The 19,859-nt window shown below is 37.1% G+C and overlaps 2 protein-coding genes across 2 annotated transcripts; both read left to right on the top strand.

The window, feature by feature from the left end:
- Positions 1-909: 909 nt before the first annotated feature.
- LOC100370597 (uncharacterized) lies at positions 910-2,559 on the top strand. Its single transcript, XM_002731801.3, has 4 exons — positions 910-1,097; positions 1,218-1,378; positions 1,537-2,111; positions 2,306-2,559. Exons 1-3 carry the CDS (start codon positions 962-964, stop codon positions 1,987-1,989), a joined length of 750 nt encoding a protein of 249 aa, XP_002731847.1. The 5' UTR covers positions 910-961; the 3' UTR covers positions 1,990-2,111; positions 2,306-2,559.
- Positions 2,560-8,946: 6,387 nt separating this feature from the next.
- LOC100370300 (uncharacterized) lies at positions 8,947-10,337 on the top strand. The gene is made up of 3 exons (XM_002731799.2): positions 8,947-9,337; positions 9,468-9,631; positions 9,754-10,337. The coding sequence occupies exons 1-3, from the start codon at positions 9,073-9,075 to the stop codon at positions 10,219-10,221; spliced, it is 897 nt and encodes a 298-aa protein (XP_002731845.1). The 5' UTR covers positions 8,947-9,072; the 3' UTR covers positions 10,222-10,337.
- The last annotated feature ends 9,522 nt before the right edge of the window (positions 10,338-19,859 follow it).

Below are 19,859 nucleotides of genomic sequence, written 5' to 3'. Positions count from 1 at the left end.
CCTATTCGTATCGAATACAACGTCACAGTGTGGCATATTATTTATTGCCGCGAGTGATATTACTTCCAAATGAGCTCAAACCATAATGATTGTTAGGCAAAACACTCGCATCCACTCCATGAATAAATTCTCTTCACGTATACAACATACGCACCAGGTAAATTAAACTACATTACACACAAAAAAATTTCCAGCCGAGGAATTTTGAAAGAGATCTGATATTTCATTTCAAGGCATGAAAAAAGTATATACACCATGATACACCTAAAATAGCTTGAACAAAAATAGTTCCAAGAAATGGGGTACTGGCGTAACAATCATATCATACTGCCCCGCCAGTTACACCCCGACAAGCTACTTTATTTTTTATTTTTCTATTTATTATTTTATTTTCCTAAATTTGTTTTGATCTGACGTATTGTAACAGTTTAGGCAATATTCTAATTTACTCTCAACAACAACTTCACTTTACTTCAATATCGTTGGCATATCGTACTAGTATAAATGGTGTTAGTACGAGGTGAGAACATCATTAATTCATTGACACCCTAACTCCGTAACTTCATGTTGTACTTCGTATCAGGAGAAGACCGCTGGCGCCAGTCAAGTCAACGTCTATTCATCCATGTAACAACAAACGTTTGCCTTCTATTGTCATGATAACGATCCATTCTACTTTTTTATCGTATATTAACTAGCACGCTAATCTGCAAAGCTATAAACTTTACCACCTTGGATCAAAGCATTTCACGCCTTAGCGAGCTTTGAAAAGCGACCTCCATTGACGACCGAACAATTGACATGTTTGTCCGTATAAAGGCAATTTACACACTGAGACATGAATATTTAAATCATGTAAATTACCCAAATGGTTTATAAACCTTGTTCAAGCACGACCCGGTCATTCCTCTGTCACCTCTCTGTACGAGCACTTCAACGTAAGATTGAAATCATAGACACAATGCATGATCAGATTATCAAAGAACTCGATGTGACTGAGAACGACATGAGTCTTGAAAAGGAGCTCCCGAGTCCAACATCTTCGACATCATCTGATGCCGGATATGGAAGTGGAGATAATATCCAATCTTCTGTTGGTAAGTACACTGGAAAGTTAGTTTATTCCATTTGCGGGAAATCAAAATTTATTTATTTTATAACTAAACTGTATATTACTTCTCTGTACTGACAAATCGTCATTTTATTTTCAATTACAGCGGATACTGATCGCACCCGTGTTTCGAGACGAAAGAAATCAAGAAACGCCTTTAGCGATGACATCCTAGTACAACTCGAAGAAAAATTCCAAAAGCAAAAATATTTAATGACGGACGAACGAGAAGAATTTGCACAGAAGATCGGGTTGAAAGAGAATCAGGTAATTTTTTTAACATTTGTAAATTCGCTCAATCAAATAAGTGTGTCACAAATTTGTTCTGACGACGCGACTCGTGTCTTTTAGTCAGGCGATACATTATTCACTGTTTACACACATATACAAGCACTCATACTCAGTTGTTATTTACTTGGTTTCAGATTCGGACCTGGTTTCAAAATCGCCGCATGAGATTCAAGAAACAACGAAAAGTGACCGAAGACAAACCGGTTGACCACGAAGTTAAACAATTGAGCCCAGTCGCATCTGAACAGATCACGAAAGTATCAGCAGAAAAAGTAACCAGCTCAGACGAACCACAGCCAATGACAACTATCAAGTTACCAACAATACCACCAGTATTACCCACGTCATACTTCGTACCACCAATGCATTCGTCGCACTCTCTCATCGCATCACCGCCGTACATACTGTCAGCCCCCACCCCGTTCTACCAACCGATCTACCCGCTACCGATGACGTACTCTGCACCGACGTATTACCCAGCCTTCTTAGGACACATGGGAATGACACGGCCTGCAGTAGGACCAGTAATTGGCCACCCTTACTCGCCGAGTTATCCATTGGTTAGACATTATCCCGTTTCATATTAACTACATTACTTCGATCAACGACGTCAATAGGATGATCGTAACCAAGTATGTCTACGTTGTGTGAATTATCCACGATGTTTACTTGAAGTCATCTACGGATACATAAATTGACGCACGCCATGGTAAGTTCAATGTACATTTTGACTATCATTCCTACTACCTCACGCGCTACAATCGTTAGGTTAGTTCCATTATTACCACGAGTGGACATAAGGTCTATATAGTGCATGTGTGTATATTGTTCACAGTATTTCAAGCTAGTATATTACTGATTAATGAAATGTATAGCTAATTATCTGTTTACTTGTTATTTTAGGTGTGTCTGGTTCCAGAACTGATGGTCTACACCAATCCAAAAAAGACGGCAAATTCACGAACTACCGCGACACTGTGTACCCCACATACATATTGGCGATGACAACTAGTACCATTTCTTCAATTTGAACAATTCGTCGGTGATTTACAAACATTTCACGTAGTTTCATTTGCTTTGCAATCTTGGAACATACTGTGTCAAACAATGTCTGGTTTTCCTGTAGATGCAATAAAACTCTTTCCAAACTAGTTCAATATTTCTGTGTACTTATTTTCATATTTACCTGTGACAAACATATCGAAATGGAGCGTAAAACGAAGGCAAATAAAATGCACGACTTCGCCTTGAGGGCGCTACAACGTCGTGGTAATATACAGGCGTTCTGCGTGAAGAGCATATAACTTGAATTAGCCACTTGCTGAAGAAAAAAAACAAACATTTTAGACGAGAAACATACAGTTCCACATACATTGACACCAAGAACTACAGTATAACCCAAATAAATTACCCGGTTGTGCGAATTCACGCACAGTGCCCATTGCAAAGATTGTTCTCCATTCCAGCCACCCCGTGTCACACTCGGTCTAGATATATTTACTAATAAACAGTTATTAGTATCCTTGTTCGCCATACCCGCCACAAATGCGTCTGAATGTTTTTAGTTTTCATACTTTCGTCACCGCATATTGACCCTGGTGGTGGATGATTCAGAAAAATATGTCCCTTATCGTATCACAGTTTCTAAAAAAGGGATGAACTTGAATTATCAATTAATTTGCAGTAGGCTATACACAGAATATGTTATTTAATTAGTGCATGCAAACTTAATACACGCAACGAAACCCGAACATATAGATATATTTAGATAGTTTTAAAATTAAAGATATTGTCGTCACCACCACGCATGTTCGAATTTTGTAAACAACACATTTGCACCGATGGGTGTATATGTTGTATGGGAGTCTGTGACGAATGTACGCAGTCGCGAAAAGTACCCATTAAATGTCATGTACTGATATACCTGTTAATGAGACGATTATGCGCATGCGCTTTGTGGATAGACAAGATTGGCTATGCTTTTGTTTCTGTCGCCGCCATACTGGCGCCAGCTTAAAGACACGTGAAATGCATCTTATTGTATCGAAGTGCATTGTGGTTGTGACATTTTGACGAGAGACAAAAACTCGTTAAAGTTGGAAACACTAGTACAATGTCTGTTGTGAGATGAACTAACATGAGAATTTAATTACCCGCGGGTACCCCTATTATTGAAGGCATTGGGGACAACTTAGCGCAATATAACCGTGTTCACATGTACTAATTATTCTATGAAGACTAAATATTGACAATTTTCTAGTTTTATAGTTTCCCGGTTCGCGTGTTGGTGTAGTTTGTTTGTGGTTGATTTCGCATGTAGTTTGGCATGTCATAATAAATAGAAAAAATAATAATGTAAATCGTAAACATGTATAGTATTAGTGTATAGACAACGTTTCTATTATAAAATGACCAGTGTATCAGTGATTGGTTTCGCGTTATACAAATGTGATATTCGACATATTTATTTCTATATTTGGAAAAATTGAGAAAACTCGAATTAACTTAGGGCGTGATTTTTTCTTGTATCCCGTATTTTGTTACGTATTTTCAAATACACCTTTTAAAATCTTCAGATATACTTACATCTAAGCAAGATCTTACAACAAGGTCAGCATGCAAAAACACACGGCACACAAAATGGGATTATTCTAGATTTGATAATGCCCGACACATAATTAAGAAATTCTCTATGGAATCTTTACGTGTTTATAGTTCAGGATTTTGTCGGTTGGCAGCATAATTAGTTCAATGGCAACACGCACTCGCGTACATACCCCAATGTGCCAACTTTTTAATGAGCTCAAACGAACGAGGTAGATATTGTTTTTACAGAGTGTGAATGTCCTCCACACCTTCCTGATACTGCGATGATTTAATCTACCGATCGCAGAGGGAAGACCACTGGCGCCAGCCAAGACCACTCACCATTCAAGACAAACAAAGCAATGACCGTCTTTCCATTGTGATGATAACGAAGCATTCTACTATTTGCGGTACGGTAATCCGGAAAACCGACAAACACTGTCACTCAAATCTAAAGCGTTTCACACATTGTGTAAATAGAAAAGTGTGAGATCCAACCACGTTGAAATAATTGACCAGTGTCCTAAAAGACCGACCCTGTGAACTGTTTTCACACGTTTTAACACGTCAGACATGAAGGCAGTCGGATTCTAGTATCACCGACAAATGTTAACATCTAATACAATTGGTTCGTTGTATTATGGTTACTTTATTTTCGCTTGGAATTAATCCAGCGAATATACTTGAAGTATCAGTGAAAATAAATTCCATACAAAACATCCCAAAAATCCTTATATCGAAAAATAATTCTAGATAAAATAAAGTATTTTACAGTAAGTAATTTTAATAGTTATTTGGGCTATTTGGTCAATTAAACAAGCCCATGACCGAGTTTTCAATTTGTTATTTAGGTGTCATGTATAATTTAAAAAAATATTGGTAAATCGTGTTATATATAACTGTTTGTCATTTTTTTCAAACACTGCAAAGAATACTTAATCACGTCGTAGGCAAACACAGCTCGATGTCACAATTACAAGTAACCGAGAAACAGCTGAAACCACATATAATTCATTTCGATTACTTATCAACAAAAATAACGTAACCATGAATACAAAATGTCTTTTTTAACATTGTATGATTATGACACATCGATTCTCAAAACGGCCGTTAGTTTGTTGTGGAAAACTACAATGCCCGCAGGAAGTTACATTAAGTTTTTTTACTGTACGGGGATCGACAAACATCAACGCCCAAACTGATGAAAAAGCAACGAGTTTTCTTCAAGAAACCTTCCAAAAACTAATGAAAATATAAAAATATAAAAATGCGTTTTTTCTGCCATTCTTAAAAAAATGAATTATTAACAACATTGTAATAGTGAGTTGGGTATATGTAATTCGACATAGCGTTGTACGCATGGCTGTCAATCAAACAAAGCAATGATTTCAACACGGAGATAAAAATTGATTTATTTATTTAAATTTCATATAAAAAAATATGTTGTTATTTACATTGTTATGATACATATCGAACTATGAACTATTATTGCTAAGTTTTAACATTTTGGAAATGTCGCATTAACGCTCCTGCGTGTAAGTAACGTTGGCGAGCAGAAGACTTCGATTATATCTTGTTCGGAAAAAGTGTGAAAATATATGCGAAACGAGTTTAAAACCCACAATGAATTTTAATTCGAAGAACAAAGCGGTAGATGGCTTGTTGTTTTTAGCTGACAGCAGAGTAAAAACAAAAACGCACTGGTCCTTTGTATGTCCAATCAGCTCACTAAGAATCGAATTCAAAGGTGCTACTACGTACAGGCTTATTTTATTGATAAAAGTTGCGAAAGAAAGTGAAAACATTATTCAAATTTGCCGCAAGACATGACCACATTTTTGCAGAAATTCTCAACATTTAAAAAAAAATAATAATAATGTCTTGTATCCCGTAACCGAAATGTTTGTGTCATCGATAACTTGAAATATGATTAAAGTTGAAGTCTTGCCGTGTGTCAATAATTTTAATAAAGATTTTTTTAGTTTTACAGCTGTGTTCTATACAAAATCACCATCAACTATTATTTACGAAAAATTTAAAACCGATGAACATGATTTTGTCTATGTTTTTATGTCAGAATTAACATCGATTTGGGGGAATCGTGCTATCGCGGATGATGACAATATTTTTATTTTATCTCATGCTATACTCACAAATTTAATTTGTTTTTAATGGCTCGATAACATCACCCACCGCCATTAGTAAACAATGAGAAAGTATCAAATTTACATCAAAGATCGACTGTGGTGCAACACAATGGGGTTAATTAATGTATTGTCCCGGAAGATTAATTTGAATTCATAATTTAGAGAAGGAAATAAAAAAAAAACAGTTTATTCAGGTTGTTTTATTATGATATAGCGGTGGTAACGTGTAACTAAATTGAATTGCTTTGTCTCCGTGGTCGTTGTTAGAACAATGTCTTACTCTGGAAATTCACCGTCAAGTATAACCACGAATTAAAAAGAATAAATTCAATATCACACTGAACTATATATTTTTCACGAAAAATTATTTAATTTATAGTGCATTCTAGTAATTCTAACGATGAACAAATACGTGTAGGTTTACACAAGACCATTCTTATATATTTTTGGGAAGCGAATCTTTTTCTCTGTACACTAGGTCCGATTTTTTTAATTTGTGATATACCAAAAACAACGTTAATATTTTGAAAATATGACGGAAACTTTCATCATTTTTGGCCCGAAATAATATGGAGGTCTAATTACATCGCTAAAATGATACATGTATCAGTAATCTTTGAAAAGATACATTATGTATACTATGTGCAGCTGTAATTAACGTAGTGCATAGATGCAACTAATATTACACCAATCACAAACATTCATTAATGGAGACTCAACAGAAATAAACAATGACGTTGATTACGTCACCAATCTCGTGTTTGTGAAACAAATTATTGCACGCTCTAATTGCAAATTTATTTTCTTTGTAGTTTGATTAATGTCCATGCGATTCTTGTTTTGCATTTAGATGATTACAGGAAGTGAAATGAAACAAACGTGATTTATGATAACACCTACAGGGAATATGATAATAACCTGGGGGTAGTGATAAGTAGTTCAACTAACTCCTTTGTTCAAGATGAAGATGCACATATTAATTGGGAAGTAGGATATCATACGATGAGATACGAGATGTTGAAAACCGAGAAGAAAAATGAAACGAGATAGAAAAACGGTTGATGCGCTATTTGAATATATACTTATTCATTGAGTATTGTTTAGGTTCAGTTTTTTCATACAAATACATCGTATCGTTCACGAAGTATTTTTTTAATAATGTAGCATGAATGGCGTTTTTGTCGATTCATGTTATACTGAGGCAAATCTACCTTTGTGATACGAAAATGAGTAAACACGGGTTATTACATTATGCCACATGGACATGTGGTTACTATGATATTACTTGACATGCTGTTCGCGTGTATGTAGCATTTGGTATCTCAAATGTCGGTCGGATGAGCTAATTTATTTATTATGAAAAAAAATCGAACAAGAAATGGCCAAGAATACAAATCGGGGCTCTTTAACAAATTAGCTATCCATGACTAGGGTTCAGTTGTTTTATTTAAAATAGTAGTCAAGTTGGCGGCCCTGATCATGATTCAAATTATATGACGACCACATTCTTGCGAACGCTACAACTACCTTCACACGTTCAGGGTTGTACTGCAATTAGCATACGCCCCTCGCCTCGTCTATGACGCCGCCATCCTGGCGCCAGCTTCTAAAAACGTGCAACGCACTTCATTGTCATCGAGCTTTGTTAACGCCCATCATTTCTCAAGATTTACAAACGGGGAACAAAACACCAATAACGCTTGAAAGAAGACAAAAGGAGCCGTAATGAATTTCAACACGTTGATTAATAACAACTTCGATTCGCCCCACATTTTGTATTGTTTCGGCACGATGTACTGATACATTCACACCCTTTACGCTGCATGGGGGTGGTTTGTCATTACCCTCCATGGGGGTGGTTTGTCATTACCCTTCAACAGGAAAAAATGTAAAATTTCCCGAAATCAAACAGGTGGTCGTTTTTATATGATTGCCATCTCTTGCAATCTAGCTCGTATGCCGTCCTTGGAAACACCGAGTGTTTGTACCGACTGTTGAAATTGTACGGAAAATTAAGACTAGACGAGGTTAGACGAAGGTTACGCGAACTGGAATTCGAGCATAGTAGTTGAAGAAACATCAGTGGTTTCGCTCAATTCTGTGTCAAATCTCATAAACGATTTTCAAAAGGCAACAATTTGAAATAACACCATCAACGAACGACATAAGTTAGTATTATTTTAATTACGATGTGCTTTGTAAGACGATCATACTGATTGTTCGATATATAAAATCTTGCCATGGGTAGGGGCGTCGTATCTTCAGGGTGATTCAAATCAGAAACAATCTAAAAATTCACTATGCAAACACGATTTCAGAGGAAAAATATAAGCATTATGATACGGGAAAAAATTATATACCCAGTAGAGACAGTTAATATGGAAAAAACTTAGCATTTATTGTTGGTATTTTTAATTAAATAATTTATGTTTCTCATTCGGTCTGATTTGTTTTAGATTTAAATTAAGTTAAACGTATTTTGAAGATGCACGCAATGACTAGTCTCGAGTTAAAATATTGATTAGTTAGTTTGCTCTTAACCGTTAATTAAGACGGTGTTTTCAGGGTGTGTGAAAGTCTTCAATATCTTCACACCCTGAAAGGTCAGAGCGCGTAATCGGGAGACGTAAGAAGAAGACCGCTGGCGCCAGCAAAGTCATCTTGCTATTCACCTCTTTGATAAACACGTCTGCCTTCCAATTGTTATGTTAATGATCTCATTCACGGTGGCATTTTAGAACGTTTCAGCTATTAGTCAACCTGTAAACTTTGCCACCAAAGAGTAAAACAATTCACACTTTCGGAGAAATCAGAATTTAGCACAAACGCTGACAGCTGCGAAGAAACAATTGATTTCGCACTTGTAAAATAATCAATCGAGGAGGAATTTTTAAAGGTTTTCTGAATATTGAGACCTTGCGTCAGGATTATGTATGTATGCAAATAGCTACGCTACGCGGAGCAAACTGTGGTCTGCGCAAAACTACAGTTGCTGGCATTCGCGGTAACCAGTTTCACCATTCTACTCTGCGTGTACCAACGTTACGTCGAGCAATGTCGAAGTTTCACCACATCAGCAAACTCGCAATTAGCGAAAATCGCTCCTCTCTTAAAATTGATCTTCCTAGTCCTACATCCTCGATTTGTTCGGACGTCGGCTACGGAAGTGAAGAAGTCGAAGGAGGCATCAGTCCCCCAATTGGTAAGTATCCTACCGGAATAAGTTACTTGCAATAACCTGTTCAATAATCAGCTCGCAAACGAATTCATCTGTTTGGGGGTATTTATTTTAAATTCTGTTTAACGTGACTGTAATATTTGTTTCCCTATAGTTGAGCATGCTGAACGTAATCGAACCTGTCGGCGAAAGAAATCTAGAACTGCTTTCAGTGATGAGATTCTCTTGCAGCTGGAGAAGAAATTTAGACAGCAGAAATATTTGATGGCTGACGAGAGAGAAGAGTTTGGAAAATTGATTGGATTAAATGAGACACAGGTAAACAGTTTCACTTTTTAGATTAGTGGTATACTCCGCATTTTGGAAAATGTTTTCGGCATACCACGTCATGCTTGCTCTGTTAAAATGAAACACATTTTTCCCATTTCATTTTTTGCTAGGTTCGAACTTGGTTTCAGAATCGTCGCATGAGGTGGAAAAAACAACGAAAAGTAACCGCCGAAGAGATTCCAACTCCGAGAAAAGAAACTACGCGACCAAGCTCCACTGCGTCACCTGCTCCCGTCGTGACTTCATCGCCAGAAAAGGTAGCCAATTGCAGTTCAGACGAGCCACAACCGATGACAACTATGAAGTTACCGACAACTCCAACAATATTACCATCGTCGTGTATTCTCCCATCGGTGTATTCTCCGTCGCATTTCATGCCGACGCCATACGCGAGCTCAGCGCCGTATTATAGATCTTACTATCCAGTGCCCACTATGTACTCTGTACCACCTTATTTCTCATCCTATGGGGGCTATCCAGGTATGACGCGAAACTTTGGAGCCGTGATCGCACATCAGTATCCATTGAGTAATTCTGCGTTTGTTGGACAATATTCACTAACGTACCGTACATACTAGCGTTTTCATTAGATCATAGATATATCATGCCCGTGCAATATATTTATATATTTTTATCTTCCCTTAGAAATGTTTACTGGCGTCGAATTTAAATAAAATGAAATCTCTCAATAATACGTTACGGTGTGTTGTATATAGCTGGTCTTACGAGTAGATGTAATTTGTGATTGGAGAAATACATGCTCATATTGCTTGAGACAAGAGGGTAGTTTGAGTAAATGTGGTTTATCGTATCTCCGTTTATATAGTGTTTAGGTATAAAAATAATGGTCTGGGTTCTGCTTCTCTTTCTAGATAAAATAGAAAAATAATGCGTGCAATGACGCACTTTTTGTTTTATTAGGATTATTCAATACCAAAACAAACAAGTTTAACGTGGTAATTAGTATAATGAATGGGAAGAAAACTTGGCAAGGGAGCATTTTGTTTGAGCACAGTGTTATGATTGAGGCAACCTACAAATCTGGGATATTATTGATCGCATTCCTCCACAACTAATTTTAGAGCCACGTACTGATTATATGGAGTTCATGTGATTGCATTTTAAATCGCGCTATCTGTGCAATGATTTCTGTCGCATGATCAACTCAACACTCGATGGGGAAAAATGTGGTATGGAACGATTAACTAATTTTTCCAGTCCACATCCGTACCATTTTGTTTGTTCGTGTTGCATTCAGTCGTGTATGTGAGCGCCCTCGACATTGTTTTTATTAGAACACGCTCTCGCAACTTAATCATTGCAAATATTTTTCAATAAAAAAGTAGAGCGACTGATCCCAATGACTGACATTTATTTGTATTAAGCCGTGTTTTAACCAGTGTAGTAAATACAGCATCAGCGTGTCACTATAACCCCCCCAGAATAGATAAATGACTTGAAAGATGTTGTGAAATGCATTGAAGTCGTCACCTGCGCATGCGTCAAATGGCCATAGCGTGCCATTGTTTACAAACAAGCGTCTACCCATGGTCCTTTGCGTTTTTAGCGTGTTATCATCACTTGGGACTCAATTCCCGCGCGCAGGTGACGACCCTCCCTACTATGCTGACACAGTGCGTCTTACTCAGAAACAGCTGCTGTACGTGCGCAGAAAGATAGACAAAAAGGTGAACTGGGTTTCCACGAATAAACTTTGTGTACATGCTACCAAGTGTATTATTTAAAGGGCGGTGGTCTTCGCGCCGCGTCCTGTTAGATATGGGACTCATAGCCACGTATACAACGCGTGTAATATACATTGTTTATTTAATGAAATTCCAACACGCGACGACCACCGCGCTTTAACTGCATGGTATTACCTCTGATAAGCTATTGCAATGTTTTATTGGCAATAGTTGTGACTTTGGCTTTGAGCAGAGCAGCGCAACTTCTGTGTAATGGAAATAATATTGTCGTAACAAGGACCGCCAGTCATATTTTTTAAATATATATATATATATACACAAGTGTGCCGTTCTAAAAGGAATGTTTGAGTCCACGGGACCAACAAATTTTAGCCCGTAACGCCCGAATCACATCGCGAATCACGTAAATTGGTCTATCAAGAGGTCGCGTATATGACCTCGGTAAATGCATACATTCAATTGGACGAGCCTCTAAGACGTGTGACCATCCATCGTTGGTCTATGGCTTTAACATGGGTCAAGGTATACCATTCCTTATAAATCGCCTTTAGTAACACATCCCTTCTATGGCGTAAATTGATGACACTAATACCGTCCAAACTTCGATAGCGGTTTGATATTTAATAGTCAATGAAGTTTGTGTTTTTGAGAAATTGAACAACCAAAGAGGTCGATTTTTATGATTTCCTTCACTCATGTACATAATGTTAATGCAACATGTCACTAGAGGGCGCACTTGACAAAAATGGTGTCTACGTCGTCATTTGACGACTTTTTTTTGAAAGCCAGTATGCGAAATACTGACAACCGTGATCGCGATCAGCCGTGACAGAGTTGATCATAACCTGCGTTATAAAAGGGCGGCAGTCGTCACGCCGCGTCCTGTTCGATATGGGACTCATGTCGACGTATACAAAGCGTGTAAAATACATTGTTTATTTACTAGTACATGAAATTCGAACACGCGCTGCGCGACGACCACCGCCCTTTAATAGTGACACTTATTTATTCATAATAGCAATATTAGCTAATTGCGTCTTTATTCTATCTTTGGATGCGAAATTAACGACCGGTTCTTGCCAACCAACCACTGTGCTAGTCTGACATGTAGGAATGAGTAGGCCCTCGCCGACCGAACGGCATCAGACCTATTGGGTTTTAGAGCACCGCGGAGGGCGCAACTCAAGTGACCTCGCCAGGCTACCACTGTGCAGGCAAAACGTAAACAAGTGCGGCGGCCTACAGTGGAGAAGAGATGGCCGAATACGCGGGTATTGACTGATGAAGAATAATGTATTTACGAATCGTAATGCCTACGATAACAATTTACATCAGCGTCCAAAGATATGAGTTCTCTACTGCATTAAATAATTAAATTGTAGTACTTAAATAAATAAAAAGTACTTAAATATCCTCTAGACTCTTTGTCTTTGGTCCATAGCACTTTACGCTTGTGGTTGATATTTTTTCATTTGCTGCGCGTGATGGTTACACAAGAAAGCCGTGGTAAAATACGTATATATGTTAGTATTTGGCAACTTGTAATTGACTGTATCAATCAGCTTTTCTACCTCCATGATCCTACCAAGTGTATTATTTAACTGCATGATATTACCTCTGATAAGTTATTACAATGTGTTATTGGGGGTAATTGTTACTTTGGCTTTGAGCAGCGCAACTTCTGTGTAATGGAAATAAAATTGTCGAACAAGGACCGCCAGTCATATTTTTTAAATATCACATATATATATAAGTGTGCGTCCTAAAAGGAGTGTTTGAGTCCACGGGACCAACAAATTTTAGTCCGTAACGCCCGAATCACATCGCGAACTAAGTAAATTGGTCTATCAAGAGGTCGCGTATTTGACCTCGGTAAATGCATACATTCGATACGACGAGTTTCTAAGACGTGTGACCATCCATCGTTGGTGTAGCCTATGGCTTTAACATTGGTCAAGGTATACCATTCCTTATAAATCGCCTTTAGTGACACATCTCTTTTATGGCGTAAATTGATGACACTAATACCGTTCAAACTTCGATAGCGGTTAGATATTTAATATTCCATCAATGAAGTTTGTGTTTTTGAGAAATTGAACAACCAAAGACGTGGATTTGTATGATTTCATTCACCCATTAGTCCAGTGGAGTTAGCCCTGAAACAGGCCGAACCGGGAAGTAAATAGTACATTAACAAGTTTGGTATCAAAAGATAGGGAATTTGTTGTAGATTTACCAAAAAAACCCAAGAACTGATAACATGGGCAATTTTGTTTACACGGGTAGAAGTAAGGGGTAGTGTTTTTTGTACATTTTCGATTTTTCTTACATTTATATTTTGTAATTAATATTACTTACAGCCTACACATTATTTCATATAGATATTGCTAGTGTTTTCTATACACTTTTTATTTAGAAACTATCCGCCAGTTATTATAGGACAAAAATCTGCTGATGTCAGCATTTTTTTTACTAAAAATTTAATCCTGTCAAGTAGTCAACCAATCTTTTATTTTACCAGATACCTATCGGTATAACAAAATATCTTTCCTTTATTTCTAAGCACCAACATTTTAGGAAACTAAGCACTGTTTGAACTTTTAAGGAATCGTTTGTAATTTCCAGGGGTTTTCAAACACCCTGATATTCCCAAAATATAGCTGAATCATGTTACACAAGAAAGATTGTTATGGTAAGACTTGTATAAACACTTTGCTATGATTACTTCTCTTTTTCCTTTCTGTATAAATTGCTTTGTTTAGAGTAATCATATTTTAATATAGTTAAAACAAGCCATTTGCAAGTCATTGCATGAATGTCAATCATAATAAATTGCTCAGTTTGTAAAGTCAATGTGACTTTTGATTATCATCACATGATTTCCCTATATGGCAACCAGACGAACCTTAAGTAGCACAAGATTATGTTGCAATTCTTTTGCTTTAAACACTTTCAGACTTTCTGAATGCAAACACTGACAATTTTTACCAAGATTTGAAGGCTTTTGTGCGTACTAAACGCGTCTTGTTTATGCTTGTGATAAATTTAGATTTGCGCGTCCCTGAATTGCAACATTGCAACAACAAAACTCAAGATCCACGAAGATGAGTGGATGCAACAGGTACAAGCCAGACTTCTCAGCATCAGCAATTTTACATGATTTCCACTATCATGCAAAGAATGAAGACCCTGAATCCGAAAAAAAATCGACTCATTAAAACGGTTGCACAACTTATAAAAATGATATAAAATCGTCCAGCACAACTAGTCATTTATACCCAAACACTGAAGAAATGCAATGCACTAAGAAAACCATTTAGTATCTTTCATGGTATATGCATAATAACGACCATAACCCCAGGGATATTGTGGAATAACACCATACCTAAAGTTCATGTCACATCCAAGGATATAGTTTCTGTTGCAAAATTCAATATTAAGTATTATAAGCAGTTATCAAAGGGCATGGCCAAATTAAAGTATACCTAGTTACCCAGTTTGATAGCAGGTGATGATACATTGAATGTGGATCTTCTGTGGAAAATCTCTTGGTTGTTACATCCATTTAGACCATCTTGGATTGGTTTTATGCAAATGGTACATCAAGGTGCTCATCCTAGGGTCTCATCTAAAATGTTCATTCCAATCGATATGAAATCAACTGATGAACCATGTATCTTTTTTGTGCTTCATCAGTGAACAAGCCAAGAAGTATGATGTAACACCAGTGCTCACCTTCGACCAGCCTTTGTGGTGGAAATCACTGGAAATCCAACAGAATGAGCCCACAAATAGTAGTGTGAAGAGTATTGTTTTCAGACTGGGTGGTCTGCATGTGCAGATGAGTTTTCTTGGTTGCATAGGACATTTGATGAGTGGATCTGGACTCATGAAACTATTGAAGACAATTTATGCTGAGAATGCTGTTGGACATATGTTGAGTGGCAAGGCCATTTCTATGGCTATTAGGGGTCACATTCTAGTGGAAGCAGCATTATATGCATTGCTTTTGTCAATGATGTATGACCTTCCATTACAAAGAAAAGAATCAGACATTCAAGAAGATACCAGTGCTAGTGAATTAACAGATGGCGATTCCAGTAATGCAAATCAGTCACAAACAGAAGACACAACAAATGAGTTGAAAGAAGCAGGGATCATCCTAGAGAGGCTGCTTGCACAGAGATAAAATTGGTTTGTTTAGAGGAAGTACTGACTCTGACATGAAAAAATCAACCAATTCAAGGAAACACTTGCTTCCCTTAAAATATCCAAGTTATGGTTACAGTACATAGAGATGATTGAAATACTCCAGCAGTTCATTAAAACTGAAATAACTAGTAACTGGTCTCTCCATCTAAAAGCTTTTTCAGACATGCTTCCATACTTTGCTGCATCTGGCCATAATACAGCGTCAGTGTACATATAACTTCAGATTATGTCAAAACTACCAGAAAGTAATGCTGATGTATTTCGATCATTCCTGAATGAATACCACGTATATCGACTGATCTTGCAATTGAACAAGTGGTGGGATGACAAGGGGTAGAGGTATGTCAGAAATACAACGTACACCGCTTGGCAACTCTCAAAACCTGTATGTGCTGAAGTCAACCGTGCGATGCAAGAGTTCACTGGTGTTTCTTACATCACAAGCGAGAAACACAAAGAGAGTGCAAAGACCAGGCAAATTAGAGATCATAATGACCTAATGAAGTTGGTTCCGTTTCTTCGTGCAAGAAATCCATTCACGAACAACTCTTCTCTATGTAGTATAGCTACTGGAGTTGTTGCCGATGACACAGTAAATGTCGATAATGCTAGATTTATTGGTGCTGAAATAATAAAGTCGCGAGTGATTTTTCATTCACTAAAAAAGAACAGGCTAAAACATTAAGTGTGAAAACATCATTAAAGCTTGATACAGATGAAGTACAAGTTGATCCCCTGTTGTTATTTCAAAGACTTGTTTCCATTGCAAGGGGAATTGTATCAACAGACGAGTTGTCCAGTCTTTTCACCTATGAGCTGTGTACTCATCCACCAGCATTGTTAGCCTCTGATGGACTGATGCGGGAAGCAAAAAGCCAGCTTTAGCCGAAGCAGTCTGGAAATGTCAAGGTTAAGTATGTTATTTATAAAGGTTTACTTTTACAGAGAATTCCATGGCCACGAGGACTAAACTAACATATAAGGGCATTTGCAAACTATACCTTGATTACATTGACACCAAATATGGGAAAGAATCAACAGTTGATAGCTATCCAGATAGACCATCAACAAAAGACACAACTCATCTTAGTTCAATAGGGAAAATGTCTACTAGTGTTAACTTTGATTCTGACATGGTTATGAATATGAAGAAACAACAGTTCCTTGCAAATACAGCAAATAAGCAGCGGTTCATTAATATCCTGGGACCTGAACTGGAAGTGAAGGGAATCAAGATTCGAAATGCTGAAGACGATGCAGATGTCCTTATAGTGATGACAGATGTAGGCTCTGCTGTCAATGCACCAATGGTAGTTGTAGGTGAGGACACATACTTGTTAGTGTTGTTGATCTACCATGCCAACTTAAATAGTCAAAAACTGTATTTAAAACCAGGGCACGGCGAAATACAAAAAAAACGAAGTCAAAGTGTTGGGCATAAAACATACCAAAGACAAACTAGGACCACTTGTTTGCAAAAACATATTATTTATACATGCTGTTGTGGGCTGTAGCACCTCATCCAGGATATATGGCTTAGGAAAGGGTCTGTCCTTGAAAAAATTCCACACTAACAAGCAGCTTCAATGTCATGCTTCAGTGTTTGACCAAGATGATGCTTCAAAAGACGACATTGTGGAGTCAGGAGAAAAAGCTTTGGTCCTTTTATATGGTGGCAAGTCCGATGACACATTGGATTCACTCAGAATTGCAAAATTCTTTCAGAAAGTTGCTACAAGCGTTACATGTGTACATATTCCACCAACATCTGCAGCTGTATGTTACCATAGTCAACGGGTATACCACCAGGTTCTGATGTGGAAAGGGCAACTCATGTTAATCCAGAAGAATGGGACTGGAAAGTCAAGAAGGAAAAATTGCTTGCTATCCAAACTGACAAGCCTCTTGCACCTCACAAATTACTAAAAGTTATCAGATGTAAATCGACACATTGCATATGTAGACAACATGGACTAAAATGCTCATGCATGTGTGATGAATGTAGACGTGTAAGCTGTAGAAATTCACCCAATCTGGATCTTGATGATGAGTAACTATAATATTATAAACTTAGAATTATTGACTGACTTGACTTGATTTGATGATTGGCCAACCAACCAACCTATTTTCATACCAATCCCAAACAGAATGAAGGTATGATAAAACACAAGTATGATCATGGCAAGTTTGTAACTGTCTCATTCTACCACAAACTTTGACATATTTATTGATATAATCGATACCTCACAAGTCTTGACAATCACTCTTTTGATATTACCACATCAAACCTTGATATGAGCCCCTTTATTATGTGATCATTGCCACATTTCACATACCTGTAACTGTGAAATGTCCTTCATATATATTACCATTGTATCAGCAATCTTTACATGATAAAATCACATATACTTTGATAAACATGATTCATTTGTGTGTTTTTCTGCAGAAGTATAATTTGTGGGAGGTGCGAGTTATGGAAACCGACTGCAGCAAAGTATCATGTTGATTTGGCGAATGATGGATCTAAATATGCTCCAAATATTCCTGAAATTTTGTTTTTAGTAATGAAAATGATATGTGAACAATAATCGTAGAGTTTTCTATATTGTGTAGAATTTATACTAATAAAATGCCAATGAAACAAGACTAATACCAGACCCTGTATACTTCTGAAAATATCACCACTTGGTGGCGCTGTACATGCATATAGAGGGTGCTATTTGCTTCATCGTGCGCAAAAAAATGTTTGGCTGACTAAATATGATAAGAGTGGTAAGTGTGATAAATATGTTGATATATTGACCATTATTATCCCATATGCATTTGTATATGTACGTCTTACTGCATCAATACAATGGCTTAATTTTTCCATTATATGGGCAATATCAATACCTGAAAAAAACAATTTTCTTTTAGTCCGATTTTGGTAGACTTTTGATATGTTATTTATAGATGTCTATTGTTGCTAAATATGCAAAGAAACTTTCTGTTGCAATTTTGTCCGGGTTGACCTTAAAATCAAATTAGATTGACTGGACTCCTAGCTTTTAAAAGACATCGGCTTCACAAGGTCGACAGACTTCTGACGTCAGACAGGGGGACCCTTTGTCCCCTACATTGTTTATTCTGGCGCTGGAAGTGTTTTTAATCTCCATGCGGGCATATCCAAATATTCAAGGTATTAAGTTGGGTGATGAACTTGTAACAGATGTAACATTTGCTGATGACCTATCATGTTTCTTGCAAGATGAATCTTCTGTATTACATTTGTTTAAGCTTTTGAATTGCTCCCAAAAAGTATCAGGGTTAAAAGTAAACACAGAAAAAACTGAAGCCCTTTGGCTTGGGCCCTGGAAAGGTCGAAAAGACACACCTTTTGGTATTAAATGGCCTAAGGAGCCAATCAAGATTGTTGGTGTTTATGTTTCCTATGATACAAATTGGGCTGCTACTTTAAATTATGCCAAGCCAATGGAAAATTTACAGTTAACCTTGAATCTGTGGAAGCAAAGAAACTTAACTTTAATTGGTAGAATACAGATTGTGAATAGCTTTGCTATATCAAAGTTTGTGTATCTTATGAGAATGGTCTCTGTACCAAAGAAAGTTTTACTTGAGGTAAATAGAAAGTGTTTCAATTATATTTGGCAAGGTCATGACCGGGTGGCCCGCAATGTTATGATTGCAGACATAGGAGAAGGTGGTTTGAAAGCCCCTGGTATCTTTACAATGTATGGTACATTTCGTATAATGTGGTTGAAAAGGTACTTTGACCCTTCAGTGACCCATGCATGGAAAACATTATTCTTAAAAAGGTTAAAGCCTGTTGGAGGCAACTTAATATTTAGTTGTAACTACGGACTTGAATATTTGAAAATCAACCTGTCCGAATTTTATCGTGAAGCCTTGGTAGCTTGGTCTACTCTTCAAAATTTAGATATTAAAAATCAAATATCACATCATATAATTTGGAACAACAAGGATATCCTAATTGATAACAAATCTGTGTTTTTCCCTACAATTGCCATAAAGGGTATCAGTTGCATTGGTGATTTATTTCCAAATAACACACCCGTTAGTATTGCTGTCTTATCCGCTAAACATAACCTAACCAGACTTGAAATATATCTTGTGAGTTGTGTTTTTAATGCAATTACAAAAAACACGAGAGAAGCTTGGTCACATGTTTCTTATCCTATCCGAAGGTTTTCGTACGATTCAGTGCCAAATATTTGTATTGATGGTAAGAATATACTGGCATCTGTGCTTAGTAAAAATTGTATAAAAAATAACTTTCT

The sequence above is a fragment of the Saccoglossus kowalevskii genome, chromosome 10, assembly GCF_978046115.1.
Source record: "Saccoglossus kowalevskii chromosome 10, keSacKowa6.1, whole genome shotgun sequence".
NCBI lineage: Eukaryota > Metazoa > Hemichordata > Enteropneusta > Harrimaniidae > Saccoglossus > Saccoglossus kowalevskii.
The sequence above is the reverse complement of the archived record's forward strand: the minus strand, read 5'-3'. Positions and strand labels throughout refer to the sequence as shown.